We start from the raw sequence: 19,405 nt of genomic DNA, 5'->3' as shown, positions 1-19,405 counted from the left end.
TAGAGCTCAAAGCTCACTTTTCTGCACCCGAAAAAAGGATTCCTTGAAACTCCGAAACACATATCCGCTAATATTTGGAAATTTGTGTATTTATTACGTTAAGTATTGCATTTATTACGTAAACAACGTTGATAAAGCACAAATTATTGTCTGATTGCTGACGCGTGTTTCGGAGTTTCAAGGAACCCCTTTTTCAGTACGGAAAAGGGAGCTTGAGGTGTAATCATCCGAGAAAACCCTGAAAGAAAACCCTGAAACATGTCCGCAATAAGTTGCTATTTTTTGTTTTATCAACCTTGTTTACTACTGTTACTTAACGTAATAAATGCACAAATTTCCAAATAATTGCAGACGTGTTTCGAGGTTTCAAGGAACCTCTTTTTCAATGCAAAGGAGTGTGAGCTTTTGAATGTTAATTCATCCGAGAAAACTCCGAAACACGTCTGCAATAAGTAGCTAATTTTTGTTTTATCTCTCTCAACGTACTACAGTTCCTTTTTTTGCACAAAAGTATTAATTCATTGTATATTTATTACGTTGTTCTTCTTATGGTTACCTTGTAGCACAAAGGTTTTGATTCATTTCTTATTATGGTTGTCCGATGATCACGTTTCTGGAATTACAATGAAAGTATTTTACATTAATTTACACTTGTCTTTTTCAACTGTTTATGTTCGCATAACTCTAAGGAAATAAGATGTATTATAGTTTGATCTTATAAAACAGTTTAATTTCATTCAAAAGTTTTTGTACTTGACGTAAAATGATTTTACTTCTTAAATCTTATTGGAATAAAAATACTTATCTATAATTGGATTAAAAGTTCTAGTGTTAAAGATATTTAAATTATTATACTGTTTCCGTATGGAAAATGTATAATCCTAAACTTTCTCACACACACACCCACAAAAAGACTAAATTAAAAAAAAAAGAAAAAAAAAACTCCTGATAGGAAAAGAAAAACATTTAGAACATTTTAAATAATAAATAATTTGTTATGTACTCTTTCAACAACGAACATTTTTTCAAAAACATTAAAAAAAAAATTAGTTAGTACAAGTAAATATTTGCTGCTTAAATTTTACTCTTTGAAGAACAGAATTTGAAGCACCTGAATAATTTAATGTGGGGTAAATAAAGAAGCATTGTTGCAATAAAATTTCAAAGTTTGACATACAATTAGCAAATTACCCAATCATACATTTTTATAATTTTAAGCGACACAAGTTTAAAACTCTTGACTTGCATAATTTATTATCCGTTAGTTTGCAGAAGCATTTTTCGGATAGCTAAATTAATGAACTTCAACGCGAAGTAAGTAAAGAGAATCTTTAAACCACATCCGCAACGCTTCGTTAGAATGACATTGCTTAGCTATTGTTCGGTTTAACAAAGAACAGGACGGTGAATAGCAACATTAATGCGCACAACGAGTTTAAACTTTCAACTTTTTTTAGGGCTAGTTTAGGGAAATGAAAGAACTGCTCTACTGTCACTAAGCAAGTGTTGCCTCTTGACCACAATATGCTGTTTCAGATGAGTTGAGAAATTTTACCATAAAACACATGTGTAGGTATTTATCAACCTGTTTTCTATACTAATACTGTAATAAAGCTGAAAGTCTCTCTATCCGGAGGATGTCTGTAGGATGTCTGGATCTCTGTGACCTGTGACGCGCATAGCGCATAGACCGTTCGGCCGATTTTCATGAAATTTGGCACAAAATTAGTTTGTAGCATGGCGGTGTGCACCTCGAAGCAATTTTTCGAAAAATCGATGTGGTTCATTTTCCATTCCAATTTTAAGAACAAAACTACCCTAAGATGGACGAGTAAATTACGAAATTATCATAACGTGGAACCGTAACATGGGCACAAGCCAATTGGCGAGATACGAAATTATCATAACGTGGAACTGTAACATGGGTACAAGCCAATTGGCGAGAAAACTCACCATACATTATTTGTAAATATACAGGCGAACCAAAAAACCTTTTAATTTTTCTATTACGGGCAAAACCGTGCGGGTACCACTAGTCAGAAATAAACACCGAAAAATGTCAAAGATGTCTTTTTTTTCGTTTTACTCAACAAATCCTTTTAAACTAGTAAGAGAAGTTCAAATCACTGTCTAAAAAATATTATTTTCATGACATGATAAAGCATACCAAAAGATTAAAATAACTGATAAATTTTAGTATAAGAGTTAATGTTATAAAGTAATTAAAACGAAGAAAGCTATGGCACATCAAAAGGAAAATGAAAAAGGCAGGATGACGTCTCCTCAAAGGAGCTTTAACAGCAAAGACGAAATCCACTTTTTCTGCTTAGTTTTTCATACATTCACACTTTACAACTTCCAAGAAAGTCTGCTTAAAATCGAATTTGGTAAAGATTAAAAGAAATGGGAGTGATGTTAAGCAGGGAAAAAAAATTCCTTAAATCGATTTCCATGCAAAAATTTCATTCCAGAATAAGCTTAAAAACAACTCACCTTCTTCGGCGGGAAGTTCTGAAAAGAGAAAAGAAAATATAAAGTTAAGACACGCATCAAGCATGGAAAGATTTATCAGATTATAACTTTGTCCTCAAAGCAAATAGTTAAAATTGAATCACTGAAACGGTTCTTCGCGCGGTGCAGGGTTTTGTTATAATTGTTTAAAATGACAACATAAATGTATTTCACGTTCAACCTGTTTACTTATCGATGTGTTTGGATTATAATAAGGTACTTAAAATGTGAGCAAATGGTGGAAGAAAAATGGAGAGGTGAAGTAAAAGGATGCTTTAAAATTATAACTCGCTTTTGAATATTCTTTCACAAAATGACCTTTTATGTTTTGATTAATGCTTGACAATTGGTGCATGCATTGTACACTGATGGTGTTTAAAGCAGGGCTGCGGAGTCGGAAGGAAAATGACTAGCTCCGCCTCCGACTGTAGGAATTTTAGAGCCTTCGATTCCGACTCCTTTACTTCGAAATTAGTCCGACTCTGATACTTCAAGCACTGGCAGAGTTGCTTAGTTTAAGGGAAAATGGCCGACCTTGACTCCGACATTTGGAGTTTTAAACTTTCAACGCTCAACTCCGACTCCTTTACCCCAAAGTATGCCCGACTCCGATTCTTCGACTCCGCAGCTCTGGTTTAAAGCTCTCAATAATTCAAAACGCTTGGAAAACTTTAAAAATAATAAGGAAGGCCCCGAACTTCAACTTTTGGGAGACAGAAAATTCGCAATTTACCGAATGAAACTCTAAATTAAAGTGAACGATAAGAGACAAGAATGCCTATAACCTACATCTATTGAAAACAATAAAAAAAAATACATCAGACAATAGGTATCATTAAAAAAAATGCAATAATGCAATACTGTCTTCAAATCTTCAAATGTACCGAGTGGTCAGACAAAATTGGCAGAGTAAGATACTATTCGGGGAGATGTAAAATTAATATTAAAGTTGACGTGACACATTTAATTGCATCAGAAACGCGATAGACATGATGTGAAGTGCTTTTAAATATTTGCGCTTTTTTTTTTTTTTTTTGTTTGTTTCAAATCTATTATTTTGGCAAATGTGGCAAAAAATATCTGTCTTACGCTGCCAATAAAGCGCATGCGTATCTCTTGTGAGAGAGTTGTTCTTGTGTGAGAGACAGTATATTTTACCTTTAAAGTCTAATAATGAATATTCTAAATGACAGTATAGAAACTCACATATTACGAACTACGGTTAGATTTTGAAACTAATAAAATGTAATGAGAGGAAAGATGAGTTTTGCTTTAAATACAAAGAAAGAAAGCTTTACATATTACATTTAAATCGATATTATTTCAATACAAATAAATTGCGCACATAAAACTGGTGTTGGAAATGAGAAATAAAATAACACATGAATGAATTAATATAATGTGCACTTCCAAATACTCAAATTTTATAAGTTTGTAATCTATTTGTAGTATAAAACTGACTTAAAAACTATTATGGGAATTTATGATAACAACTAATTTTATAGTTAATGAACAATAATCATAAATTCTTCTGTGAGAGCTTTTAGTACTGATAACATCATTTACAAGGAATTTTTGGGAATTTGATGCATTTAATCACAAAATTTTATAATACGTCATGATGTATTTTATAATACGTTCTGAAAAAATGTGCCCGAACCCACTAAATTAATACCCCAACCAGTGGACAAACACATCATTTTCTAATCGGACTCTTTCTGAAAATGTATAAGCAATTGCTGCCAATTCCCATCTAAAGAAAAAAATTTAACTTTATTTTTTCATAAAAACTACGAGATGTTCATTCACCGGTCGGTCTACACTTATCACAGAAAGTCATGCGTCGTTGCAGTAAACCAAACAACAACAAATCGTCTCATACATTGGATGAAATATAAGTTTTTTTTTAAACTCAACATTGCAGTCCTCTAGTACAAAAACAAATAGAAATGCACAGTACTTCATGAAATCATTAAAAAGCTTCTTGATTTATATCACCAAAAAGAAACTTCATCCTTTTAAACTCATTTCTGTTTATGTTTAAAATAAATTTAATAAAAAAAAAACAGTACCCTGTATCAAAGTGTGATCGTTCATGAAAAAAAGTTCAGCTATTGCATAATGAAGAAGAAATGAAGAATATCAACAGCAGCATTTGACGGTCTACTCTCTAAATATTCGGCAATATACTAATAATCTCCTTAAAATTTTTATAATTAATAACAATGTCATGCCATTTGACTTTATCACGAAATAGTAAATTACCTAATATGACCAAAAAGCAGTTCTTTATAATAATCGTAATTTTGAAATTCAATTTTTCAAAAAAAGAAAGGGAGAAAGAGAGAGAGAGAGAGAGAGAACATGTACTCTAATTGGTCTAAACATTAAAAAGCTTATTATATTATTTTCAAAAATCATTATATTTTACTTTTTAATGCAATAAAAATTCCTCAAATAATGATTTAAAAATCATAATTACAAGAAACATAAAAATCGGCGAAAATTTTTTCCTTTAAAGAAAACGAGCCCTATAGCTTTTTGAAGTAGATAATAATAATGCACCTGATTGCAATCTAATTTTTATGCGAAAAATAAAAGTACAATAAATTATAACTCAAACAGAAAAAAATGGCTCCATTATTTTCTTAAACATGAAACTAAATACTAATGTATCATTTAAAATAAGTCTTATCTAAGAAGTGTTGTGCCTAAATGCTCCTTCTTAAAACAGCACAAACTATTATTAAAGAGAATGAAAATTTGTGATTGTTGGCATTTTTAGGAAAATATATGATGAACAGGGCTGAATGTTAATTTTTTGTGTGGTTATTGAAAATTTTTTCATTAACGTTATTAAACTAAAAACACTCAGTAAAACTTGTGGGTCAACCATAGGGCAAACCTAACCTGGCAGCATTGTGAAGACTACGCAAATCCTAATAGCAGCATTACGGCGCTGCAAAGTTAGGTTTCTTCTACTACAGATATACACATGCAAACTTTGAACAGAAAATTACAATTGCTCTTGATTCAATAGTAAATCATCTACACAATGACACAATGCTTCTACAGATCACAATAATCATCATTGTAAAAATATCGGTTTTCTCTAACTGGGCAGTGATTATTACTTTTTTTTAAATCTACCCTTAAATCTTCTCCACAACCACGATATATTTTAAAACCTAATATTGATTCATTTAAACTGTGGGGTTTTCAAAGTATAATTTAATGTTCTTTATCAAACATTGAACCATCTGCAAAGTGAGATGATATCTCACTTTTCTTAACGTAAATTTCTTATCTGAAAATGGGGTTGTTTCCATCAGTCAAAATTACTACTTTTAGTCACTAGAATTGGTAGAATGAGCAAAATAAATAAATAAAAATAAAATACCATGGAGCGAAAAAATCTTTTATTTTCAAAACGTTTAATTTTTAATTATTTTTTAAAATTCAGATTTTTCAAACAGGCTTGATCTCTTCATGACGTCACAAGAGATGAACTTTGGCGCGCTATTCCACTGAATGCGTACGTTTACTGTCTACCGCGTTTTCACGATATGATAATCAAGAAGCAAGTTAAATATTGCGCTCGACGCTTGCTATCAACCATATCGTTTCCAGTACATGTGAGTAAAGAAGCAAATTAAATATTACTCTCTGCGCTAATGGCATCAGTGAATGGCATTTCATCACTTGTGATGTCATGTGCCGAAGCGTAAGAAATGAAATTGAATCTGCGCACCGATTAAAATAATTGTTAAAAAAATATTAAACTGTGTTAAATTATTTTTAAATGGCCAAATCCTATGTTTTTAAGCATGCTCTTTCAGAAAAAAAAAAATACTTTTAAAATTTCGGAAACGACCCCATTGTAATTGAGTTTGAATCACAATTTAATATTTTTCACAACCTTTTGAATCATTTGCAATGTCACGCAAAAAAAAAAAAAAAAAAAAAAAAAATCTTAAATACAATAGCTAAAGACTTACCGTTTGGGCCATATTTTTCTTGATATTTCTTCACTTGGTCAAGTGAAAGACCTTTATCAGGGTCTGTGTTAAAATAGTCTAACGTTTCTTGATATGTTTTAGTATGAGCTAGATCCATGATTCAGCGTGTGTAAGCGCCTGGTCGATTTGCAAAAGCGACTTCAATCAGAAGTCAGTTCTGTAAATAAAAGAAAAATTTATTAATAATAATGACAGTGAACTCATAATATGTTATCAAGTCTTAATAAAAATTACATGTATGAAACAACTTTGATTTGTAAGAAATTAGGAAAGGAAAGATAAAAATAAAGAAAATAAGACTTTTTGGCTAGTTAGGTGACCCGCCTAAAAATAAGGGGGTAATTTTTCGGACCACAATATCTAGGAAAAAAATGCCATTTTCTTTATTTTTCGAAGATATTATCCGCCTCTGGTGTAGTATCCACTATAGGTGCATTTATCTTACATAGTAGTTTTTTTTCCTTTAGAAGGTTAAAGAAAATATTCAAAGTCATTTTAATTTAATAATAGGCTTTTAGCTGCCATGTAAATATTGCCGTTGAAATCAAATTTGTTAGATAAGAAAGCGATACATATTAAGAACATGCTTAGTAAGAAAATACTACCACAGGATAATAGAAATATTAATACGGGAATGATTATTATTTTTTAAACATGAGTGATGTTCAAACATTGACATGCATTAAAGTCTAGTTTTTTTAACTTTAAGAACAAAACGCTCATTAATTTCAAACAAAAATGGCAGTTTCTGGCACATAGAATAATGCTTTCTGAGAATAACAAGAAAGGAAGCCAAGTTTGAATACTGAAAGTTTAATTCATACATATAATTACAAGATAATAAACACACTATGACACTGACAGATCTCAATAGAAAGTTTAATAAAAAATTACTTATGAAACATTTGTAAAAATAATTTAAAAAAAAAAAACGTTTCTTAAGGTCTAAAAACTCTTTTGATTTTTGAATCACGTAAAATATAAGATTTTATTTTGTTGTTTATACTCATTCGTTTTCTCTGTTTTATATTACGCAGAGGTGATTTTTACTTTTTATGAATTTTCGATTGTGCATTTGTGTGAAAGCAGCAGTAAAGATGCAACAACAGAATAAGATGCTAAGACGGAAATTCTAAGAATTTGATCCAACAATGTTTCTAATGTTTTTAAACATGCTCTTTATTAATGTTCACACACAAATAAGCAACTAAAAATCCTTTCAAAGTAAAATTTCCGCTACATTAACTAAATTAGATATTAATTACTCACATAAATTGCTTTGCATTTCCAAAAACTCTGTTAATAAGAACTCCGTAACTAAGATTAATCGTCTGCTAACATTTTAAACATAAACATAAAATAGTGTTGTAAACATTGAATGCATTTGCAATAATACTAAACATTAAATAAAATCAAAATTATTTCAGTTTTCAAAGATTACTTATATATTCCAAAACTATTTTATCTTCAATATATTAACCGAATAAAGGTAAACAGGAAGTCATTTCCTAACTTCCCCTTTCAACACGTGTCCCGGAAACTAACAAAAATGCCGGAATAGAATAAAGCTCTTACTTCAAGAAAAGATTAAGCAGTAAGTTTGATGTTCATTAAGTTGATTTAAAGTACTTCAATATTATGCCTACATGTTTTGTGTAGTGAAATTAATTCGAAGTATTGTTTGAACTTATTTACTTAAACAATGCATTATTGAAAACAAATTAGTCGATTGATGCGAATATCAGAACCGTAAGTTACTTTCTTGAAAATTTACAACGTAAATGTCAATACCCTTTTGTTTTCTTGGAAAAAGAAGCAAAATTTAAACCTTTTGACAAAAAAACTTAACAAAAAAAAACCTCTTCGTTAATATCAAATCGGAACAACAAAGTCGAAAGAAACAAAGTTGCAAGATTTTTTCTTCATCTTAAGTACGCAAACTAGTTTTTTGCCCAAATTCAGGTACATAAATTTTGTGTTACATTTATCGCTGTAGTTGGGGGAAAAAATTGGGGGAGCTTTCCAAAAATAAAGTAGTTAAATCAATTTACATTACTTTTGCATCATTTTTATAATGAAACAAAAAAAAAAAATAATTCGGAGAACAGTGTTCTCTTAACAACAATTCTAGTTACATTTCGCATAACAAGTATCAAACTAAGTTCATAACTTTTTTTTATTATGAAATTATTCCCGTTCATTAACATCATATAGCATTTAGCTTCGCTATTTTCGTCTACTATGGTCTTCCAGAAGAAAAAAAAAGGGTTATTTGTTGAATCTATCTATTTATACAAAGTAACTTGAGCTCAAATTTTATGTTCCTGTATATTTATCCATACAGAAAAATCCATCTATGTTTAACTAATCTTTATATTTATTAATCTATATCTATTTGCAAATTTTTGTATCTATACATAACTATATTTATCAGTCTATATCTGTATATCTTTGTATTTATCTGTATATTTTTGTATCTATCTATCTGTATATCTTTGTATCTATCTGTATATTTTTGTATCTATTTCTATATTTAGCTAATTATCTGTACCGTCTATATTTATAAATCTGTATTCATTATTACATCGGTAGATACATTGTATAAATCACAACAATGTATATTTTTTAGCTGACCCGTACGAAGCATTCGCTCTCAAAGCGGTAATTCAAAAGTCCAAATGTTTTCCTAATAACCTTTCGAGAAACAACTAAATTGGGAATTACTTACTTATTGTTCGCTCACGGTGGTGAAAAAGAATTAAAATGATGCCTTCCATTTGTAGTTTTATAAAGCATTACGGAAGCGAAAACAAGGCGAAAAAAAAAAAAAGAAAGAAACACGCTTCATAAGAAATACAATTTTTGATACTGCGATTTACCCTGCTAAAAAATCGTTTGCTTGTATGATTTTAATGCAACAACACAACTCTGCCAAATTTCAAAATTCCGGGAGGAAAGTGCAAATATAAGCGTAAAAATGCCCCACCCGTTGAAATTGAGATAGCATTCTACTAACGGAATTTCTTGAAGATGAAGGATCTTTAGTACCAATTAGTTCATTAAACGAGACGTTCTCCCAGTGCTCTCCATCAGATCAAAACAAACAACAATTTCCCCCGTTCAAATACAAAAGCATGCCTGCGGCTGGATAGCTCAAATGATATCATTCGAATGATAAACGAAAACTGTCTGCTTCGATCCAAGCATCTGGTGGTTTTTCAGTTTCTTTTCTCACTTCAAATTAATAAACTTACTTTTCTGTTACGGTGCAAAAGGTTTATCTTTTTTTCAAGTAGAAAAAGGTTTAGAACTTGAATTTTGTCGTGACAGACGAAACGTCTTATATAATGAAGCAATGAGAGTTCAGATTTTAGTGCGCTCAGGAAGAAGATTAAGGATTAGCGCAGGTTAGAGAAGAACAAAATAAACGTCATAAAACCCATATACATAGTACAGGCTTTGTAAACTTTTTTTTACAACGTGTAAAATCAAAAAAAAAAAGAAAAAGAAAAAAATTCATTTTATTCCTAATCTTTAATAACGACCATGTGGGCAGTTTTATTAGTGCAGGATAAAAAGTGCATATTTTTCTTGATTATTCTATGTGCCTTCCCAGATTAAAGGTTTTTATGTAACGACCATCGATCAATGAAGTTCTAACAATATACAGTCGCGAAAACTGACAGTCAATTCAAAAACTACGTAAAATAATATTCACATTTATACCGTGGGGTGAAAACTACACCTAGGTAACTGCAATTCAGTTTTTTTTTTTTCAAACTGCTTGGAGAAAACCCAACAAATTAATGATTTTTCATCATATTTGGAGAATTCGAAGACTTGATTTAAATTTTATTAAACTACCATTTCTAAATTTGATTTAAATGGGAGCATTTGTCTTCTTAAAATAACAGAAGTTAATATTAACTGATTCAAGAACAAAATAATTAGGATAATAAACTCTTTGCTTCTTTTATTTATTGTTTACTTGAAATCAAAATGAGATTTAAATGGGGGGAAAAGGAGAAAAAAAGTAAAAAATCAGAAATTTAAGATAGTAAAAAAATCATCATCATTATCCAAATGATCTCAAACCATATCATTCTTAAATAAGGTGCATTAAAATAGAACGTTTATGTATTAAAAAAAAAAAGATTTAGTTTCAAAATAATTTTTAAAAAATCACCCTGATCTACCAAAAAAAAATTAAATAAAGCAACATTAGTAGTCAAATTTAAACCAAAATAATAAAAATTGAATTAAACTTTTGAAATAAAAATTAGCATACATAAATTTACAAACTAAAATGTAAACAAGTAGGGACTTCATGCCAATAAAAATAAAGCTATAAAGTTATTTTTTTTAGGAAAGGAATAGAAGGAAAATAAAACCTAACTATATGTAATGAAAAACTTAATGCAAAATTTCTAAAAAATGTACCAAAATATTTTTACATACTACCACAAGCATCCATTACAAATTAAAATGCAATGATCAAATTGCGATAAATTATATCTGAAAAATGCCCTGCATACATGAAAAAAGTTACCAAGATTCCATCGTATTTTCTTACGAAAATAATTGTATTTTCTTACGAAAATAATTGTATTTTCTTACGAAAATACACACTGAATGTACACAGATATTTAAGAAAACGGAAACATCATTAAGTCAACGTGCTAAAAATCTTATACACGTAAGAAATAGGGTACATCAACAGGTCAGATCCAGCTCCCATGCGAAATGGTTTCCACTAATGTTTACGAGACAGCGCTAAATATTCACTAGCAGTGTTTTTAACTAGAGGTAAAAATAGAACGCAAATATTCTCGCTTTGGAAGAAAGTTATGTATGCGGGTCTAAAATCAGCAGATGTCACCTACATTGAAGAGCTTATTTTTCCACCCCATTCCCTGTTTCCACAGGCAGATTAACGGACATGTGACAGCTACCATGTGTCACCCAGAAATATGTCAACACTCAAGAGTCGCATCATTTGCAAACTGCATTTTGAGTACTTAGAGTTTGAGTATTTTCAAGTCTTGCTTCTTTGCATAAGGTTGCAGCATAATTTTATAATCCAACTAAGAATAATAAATTTACGAAACTTCTTTTACATTTTCAACCTTCATTGGTGTTGTCAATTATTTTAATGGACTGCAGCTACTGTTTTAGATTTTTTTTCCAATGTAACAGTAAAAAGCTTTCAGAAAAATTAGTCTATTTTAATAAAATGCATATAATTAAAAATAAATAAATAAGACGGGGAAAAAAGGAAAGAGAAAAAAGTAAATGAAGTGAAGTTGATAAGTAAACATGGCAAGTGCGACGATTTACTTTATTTACTTTTTTTTTTCATTTTATATTTCATTTAATTGTCATTTTGTCCCAAAGCATTTTTGAACAACTTTCGTTTAAAATTAATCCATGACTTAAAATTAATTTTCACATTTTCTATCAATAATTAAAAAAGAAAATGTGTTTTCTTCGCTTTATTATTCGTAGATAGCAAGCCATGATCCATTGTTATTGATTGAAATATTTTCTAAAACTTCATTACGTCGTAAAACTAATCTTCCTCACTATACTTGCATGTGACGATAAAATTGATGAATTTTAAATATGGTTTTTTTGAAACACTTTTTGTAATTGCTATTGACGTACTGTTCCATGGCAATTATTAGTTTTAAACATTGAGTTTAATTAGATTTAGTAAAAAAAAGGTAAGATTAACAAAATTTCCTTTGGAATTACTTGATTTTTACAAGTGACTTTTTAGAAAGGACAAATATCGTCAAACGAATGTATGGGACTTTAATCGGACCACTCTTGATGGAGTGTGAAAGTAATCGGTTCATCCTTAATGATGATAAATTAAACGAAAAAGATCTTGCAAAGGCAAAGGGAGAATAATATATTAAATTTCAAACTTGAATTTTTCTTAGTTTCAAATTTTAACTGCAAAAACAAAATCAAAAGGGAAAAAACGTATCAACTTCAAAACGGAAATTCTTAAAGTTCTAACCACATTAATAAATAAAATACGTATTTAATGTATTAAAACAAAGCATTTTTTATCCACAATAAAATTAACCAATAAAAGTTTTTTTTTTATCGGTACCCAAATTTTTGTCACGAATGATAAATAGAACGAAATGATATAAAACAAAAAGTATTGCAAATAAATAGTTAATATGTTTTTAAATGCAAAACGAGAGTGTTAAAATTGCCTAAGAACAGTTCGCCGCATTCAGTTAATACATAGACTAATAGTAGAACTTAGAAGACGATGTACATTCCTTGCACAGTGGAAATTTGAACAGAATGCACAAAACGCATGACATGTATAGCATACAATTCGTTTTCTTTGATTATCGTTTTTCCGTCCTCCCTTTATATTTAATGTTTGGAACGGAATTTGAGAAAATATCTGTAGGAATGGATAAAGCGCTACAAAGCCTGGGAGCAGTGCAGATTACAGGTGGAGGTAAGGTTTGCCAGTTTATCTCCGAGTTTTGAGCCAACCAAAAGTAGGAAGTATTTCGCCAAGAGTTTGGAGCAGAAATATCTTTTTTCTTCCTTCGATTTAATAAGAAGGAATTATACGTACTGAGAAAATTGCTTCATGTTAAAAAAAAAAAAGAATAGTCGTTAAACTTAAAAAGCCTTCCATTTTTGCATGAGAAGAGAAATAATTTGTCAGGTTCCTTTTTTTCTAGCTATAAAGAATTTACAGTTTTTATCGGTCTACGTATATATATATATATATATATATATATATATATATATATATATATATATATATATATATATATATATATATATATATATATATATATATATATATATATATATATATATATATATATATATATATATAAATGCTACCGTAAATAACTAAAATTGGGTAATGTCGATTTTCACCGCTGGTTCAATAGAAATATCTGGTCCTTCACCCATGTCTTTGGTGGCTAATGTCGACATTTACCAGATACAGGGGGGGGGGAGGGAAAATCCGAGAATGTTTTCTGAATTTTATTAGATGAATTCACAAGGAGGCATCTCTATATAAACAAAATATGTCTTTAAAATAACAACGATATAAATCTTTAAATGAAGGGGATTTTTCCCGAACAAGATTTTTTTCTCTTTTCTATTACAAAAATGAAATCTTTAACATGAGTTGATCCTTTCTCTACTTCTAAATGTAGTTTATAAGGTTGCTTTGCTCAAAAATGAAGAACAGATCATTTTTAAAGGCTTTTTTCACTATTTCCTAATTTTGATTCATTGGAAAAGTTTTCCAGCCGCTGCAAACACAGGAAAATGAAAATCACTACCACCTTTCTTGTACCACCAACGGTGCCAATATAAATTAATCAAAATAAGAGGGTAGACTGACTCGTCATTTCAAAGTTTTACAGGGGTGAGGGGAGCAAATGAATTTTATTCAATGCATACAAATTAAAAGAATACAACAACAAAAACCACGCCCACATGCATCAAGTTTCCCGAATCCAGTGGATGGGGGCAGATGCCCCTTTTTTATACTTCTAAATGAGAGACCTGAAGTGCATTTATATGCGGAAATGCGCACTAGCAGTTACGAAACACACGTCTTGATTGATAGTAAACAGAATTTTACTTCAAAATCAAAACGCCAATTTTTTTTTTTTTTCAGTTGAGACAACTGAAGCTACGATACGATTTGGGTGCACGATCAGCTGATCAAAGCTAATCCCAGGCAATAACGCGCCAAATGCAGGACTCCTTCCGAGCGATCCCAGTAGAGAAACATAGTCATGCCCGGCCCTTTGAAAGAGCTCTGGAGATGCTTTGACGTCAGAGTGATGCACTTCCGGCTGAAATTTGCAAAAGCATGTGGCTCCGGGAAAATAAAGAAACCATTGCTTTTAAAAGGAAGCTGCAGTTGTTCATTGTTTGAAATGTGTTTGATAGCTCTCGTTTGAGGACATCACGAGATGGAATTTAATTTTTCGTATCACGAAACCGTTTGCTTAACTTTCTTGACAGTTTCGACTTCTTTCAATTTGCTTTTTCCTTTTCAGCAAGAAAATAGGGGAGAAAAAACATTTCCTTCTCTGTGTGTGGGAAAATTAAGAAAGATATCTCGTGTATAACTCTCTTTAACTAATTATACATTTGAAAACATTTTTCATTTAGATATTTTGTTGGAATTCTTCCGTTATGAACTTTATTTTTGTTCCTACTGTAGTAGTTGGAAATAAATGAAATTTAAATTTTGCTAGTACATTGAGAGCTCGTCAAATTCAAACAACCACAGTTTTTTTTTTTTTTTTTTAAATCTCCTAAAAGCAATGAATGTATTTTTTAAAGATAGCCATAAAATGTTTTTTAAACATCGTTCATATATTTTTAAGTGATTTTAGAAATTTTAAAACGTACTTGTTACTATGAGTGATTTTTATCGAAATATATAATGCAACAGGAATAATGAAATGATCTATTAGACTTAAAAAAACAGTCATATTCAAAAAGCTAAAAATGAAAGTACTAAACATGAGCATCAGTGATTTAATCTTCTAAACGTATCAGCGTCTAAGAAGCAGAAAGTGCTACTAAAAATTTGCAGATTTTTTTGGTGCAACTATGATATTTGAAAACCAAAGCTTTTACTATTGTTATAACGTAATGTCCACTACTTAAGTGAAAAAGTGAATAAATATCGAGTAGCTAAAATTATATAACTATTCAACTCAGATTTAGTTGTGTTCAGTGACCAAGTGACCTCATACTGATGACAATAATTTGAAAAGGGACAAGCTTTAAAAAAGATGAACACTTGGAAACAAGTGCTTAGTTAAGTTTAAAAAAGTGTAAAGTGTAGGAAGTCCAACTTTAAGAGTATAAACTAATGTGCCAAAAACCGAAGTGAAAAATGTTTTATGTATTGTGAAAGAACTTATTTTTTCGACATTTTCGTGATTTTCACTATTCCGTTGTAATCACGAAAAATTTATGCCTTACAAAATATTTAAACTTAATATAGATAATTAACTTTTGGTTCTGTTCATATAAAATTCCCAACATTTTCAGCTCTCGAAATCACCGATATCTTCATTTTCTCGAAAAGTGCGGCAAGTGGAAATAAGTGCTTTTACAAGGTTCACTAATAGTTGAAAAATCCCGAATGGAAAAAGCTTATTATTCTAAAATATAGTGTTCACGTTCAGTAAATTGGTAATTGGCAGAATCAAATGAATAACCCATTGACTGGAATCGACCCCTTATATCAAAATTGAGTTCTAAGTTCAAGCCCGCATTAGCAATGTCAAGAAGGATTTGGAAACGGAGAAACATAAAACGCGTTGAAACCGCATTCCGTTGAAAATTGTCAGGGAAAAATTTAATAAACTGAGAGCTTAACCTATAAGGATATTACACAGCACATTAATCACGCAATTGAAAACAGAAAAAATGCGACACAGTGAACATTACAATTAAAAATTGAATTTTAATTCATTTATTTATTTTTATTTTACCTATTTATTTCTTTTTGTTTGTTTATTTATTTTTAATTACTTGTTCGATTCTTTTTGTTTATTTATTTATTTTGATTTTACTTTATTTATTTTATTGCAAAAAAAATCAATTTCTTAATGTATAAAAAATATCGTGCTGTAGTAATTATTAAAAGAATTCTTTTCATCAATTAAAAGCCCAAATCTCATAGCATTACTGACAGTATTTTAAGAAATATGTTGCCCTGGGAAAGAAAAGAGCAGTACCTGCAAATTTTCCTTTTCTTTCTTTGTTTTTTTTCATCTATTGCACTTGAACTTTATCGTACAAGCTTACTTATTTGGTTTCCGCTGAATACAAAGCACGAAAAAAAAAAAGCCAAATTTCAACATTTCCCTATTGCTAATATTGAATCCAAAACACGTTTCTTCAAGTATCTCAGAAACACATCTCTGCACATACAGCCCTTTTACCTACCCATGGCATATCTTGCTTTAAAATTTTAACATAAAACAAAAATAATACTTGCTTTATAATAAATATACTTTTTAAAAACTAAATGTAAGAAATAAACTATCAATTAAATTTTCAAGCTCTAAAAAATACTATTTGCTGCTGCTGATTAAATCAAAATTCAAGTAACTGCAATTTCAAAAATCAATCAGGATTGAAAGATAAGAAGTCATTTTCCCGAAGAAAAGTTCAAAATAAATTTCTTTGGATGTGATACTCACCAAACATCATGATACAATGTTCAACGGTTTTGTTAATAAGTTGCAATAAAAAATCAGTTTCTATCATAGTTTTAACTAATTCAAAGAACAAGGCACGCCATCAAAAGCATACTCGATCTTCGACACTCATCGTGCACACCAGACGATCTTCAGTAGCAAACTGCAAGCGATCTTAACAGTTTACCGCATATCCCGCATAGCAAAAATGGTGACATCAGAACACAAATGTGTTTAAGCAGCTGTTTTTACGTCAGGAAACTTTAGTTGTTGTGGTGTCGTGTTTTCTTGTCTTCATTCATGGAATTGAAGCATGGGAAAATTTTGAAGATAAATGAAAATCGCTGTTCACGCACAAGCTCTGAGGAAAGATAACTACTACACGTCTTGGAATTTTGCAACAAAAAGTAGTTAACACTGCAATGTGTCTAGCATCTAACATTCTTCGAGAAGCAGACTTCTAAGTTTACTGATAGAAGCAATTAATTGGAAAAGTGTGTCTCGGATTTAAAGTTTGGGCGATAACAGATTTAACTGATTGAAAAATACTGTTTTTTTAAAAATTATCTATTACATTTTTAAAGAATGCCAGTAAAAAAGTAGTTTGTCACATAGCTATGTTTTCATTGCTTTAAAGGAACAAAATACAATGATCGCCTTATGGCACACAAAGTAAAAAAAAAAAAAACTTTTAATTGCTGCAAGAAGTAATAACGGAATTTTAATTGTCACGATTGATTTCTTATCACCTGTTGGATTCAGTTTAATTTCCAAATCTGGAAACAAGATGAACAAAAAAAAAGAAGAAAGGAAAGAAAAAATGAATGTAAGACATTTTGCCTTTGAACACTTGTATGCAGAAAATATCTGAATCTTTAAGTTAAAGGTAACGCTCGAAGCCACTCATAATTAAATCAAATAGTAGACATGACGATTGAAACGGTCCTATCGAGAGTATCAACTCGCAACAAAATTAAAAAAATGTCGAAAAAAAAACTTTACGTCAAAATGTTCTTAGACATGTTCTACTTAAAGGGATTTAGTACCCCCTATACTGTCAATATTAATTTGCACATGTGCACGTACCTTTTTCTGAAAATATTTTAAAGATACAATTATGAAATTTTCCTGTACCTTAAGTAGACTCTTTCCTCTATACTGAGGTAAAATTTTACGGATAAAAGCTTAGTTTTTTTTTTTTTTAATTCTAATGTATAAGTCACTGTATTTTTTTCAAAAAATGCCATTTTGCAACATGAAATCAGCTCTATAAAAAAATATTTTTCGAATATGAGAAAAAAATTACTTTAGTATATGCAATTAGATGTATGGGATAGTTGGTAAAAAAATTTCAAAGCCTAACGCAATTTAGTTTCTGAGAAAAAGGAACATTAAGTTTCAAAAATACCATTTCCAGATTATGAAATTTAAATTGAAAAATCATACCTCATCAAAATAAGTTTACATTTTTCAAAGCTTATTTTAACTTACTTCTAATATGAGCACGATCAAGAAGTTTGTATCACTAAAAAGGTATTAAAAGGAGTTCAAAGATATATAAAAATCAAAAAATCGAATTGTTGAAAAAAATTTAGGGTATTGACTCCCTTTAATAGAAAATGAAAATGTCATTAATCTTAGACAAGTGTAAAAAGCATAATTTTAAGACAATTAGTTTACACATATTTTTCATTTATATGCCAATGCGATCCCATTAACATCTGGAAACGTAATTTCTCGAATAGGTAGGGTCGTGTCCAAGCTGACCCCGTCGGGATATTTTTATGTGGATGCAAATGGAATAGTTAAACTGAGTAACAGACTTTCAGAAAGGATTCTTTGGGTACCAGAGACTCGCATTAAAACGACTTAATCGGAACGAGAGACTAGTACCGCACCAATTCTGCAGTGGCCAGAAATTTGCGCCATAATGATTCTATCGAGTCCAGGTACTTGCGCCAAAATTATTCCACTAGTTTAGCAGCTCCCGACATTTGAGGAATACAATTTTGTGTTGAAACGACAACATTGGAATTTTTCAATGTGGAGGTAAATGGCTTTGTTGAACTAAACATGAGAAATGGGCGGGAATTAATTCTGTTGGGACCATGTATTGCCACAGTATAAGAAAGTATCATAGAATAAGAGTATCAAAACGACCTCATAGAGACCATCGATAGTATGGTTTTGATAGCAAGACGTATGGTCTTGACAGAGTTCATTTCTGCTTGGGGGAAAAGGAGGTATTCGGATAGGTTCATTGAACAACTCAGATGATATTCTTGGAGAAATGTACGAAATTAGGTTCAATATTTAAAAAATAAATAGACATTTTAAGAATAAAATGGAAGATGGCGGGGAAACAAAAGATACGCAGTCTTATCTTTTTTATCAGTTAGATATTTTGCCACTTTTTGTTTAAAAAATAAATATTCAAATGCAATGTTTTAAAAACTCCAATTGCATTTCTTCCTTTTTTAAGAAGCTAAATTTTTATTCAAACCGCTATAACGAAAAAATGCGCTTGACTGAATTCTGGAGGCATACTTCTGATTCATGAAATAGGATTCTAAAGGCATTTGTAAAATGTCTTTGCATATAACTGTCAAACGAAAGTTATTTCAGTAACGGCGTACTAGA

General features: G+C 30.4%; 1 protein-coding gene across 1 annotated transcript in view; it reads right to left on the bottom strand.

Annotated features, from left to right (window-relative positions):
* LOC129221361 (calcium-transporting ATPase sarcoplasmic/endoplasmic reticulum type-like) overlaps window positions 1-19,405 on the bottom strand; it is an 89,616-nt gene that overhangs the window by 39,738 nt on the left and 30,473 nt on the right. The window contains exons 2-3 of the mRNA XM_054855831.1: window positions 6,510-6,687; window positions 2,494-2,511 (exon numbers count right to left, since the gene is read on the bottom strand). Coding sequence (XP_054711806.1) covers window positions 2,494-2,511; window positions 6,510-6,627 — 136 coding nt within the window. The 5' untranslated portion in view covers window positions 6,628-6,687. The remainder of the gene's footprint in view (window positions 1-2,493; window positions 2,512-6,509; window positions 6,688-19,405) is intronic.

This window comes from Uloborus diversus, chromosome 4, assembly GCF_026930045.1.
Source record: "Uloborus diversus isolate 005 chromosome 4, Udiv.v.3.1, whole genome shotgun sequence".
Classification (NCBI taxonomy): Eukaryota; Metazoa; Arthropoda; class Arachnida; order Araneae; family Uloboridae; genus Uloborus; species Uloborus diversus.
Note: the sequence above shows the minus strand (reverse complement) of the source record. Positions and strands in the feature narration are given on the sequence as shown.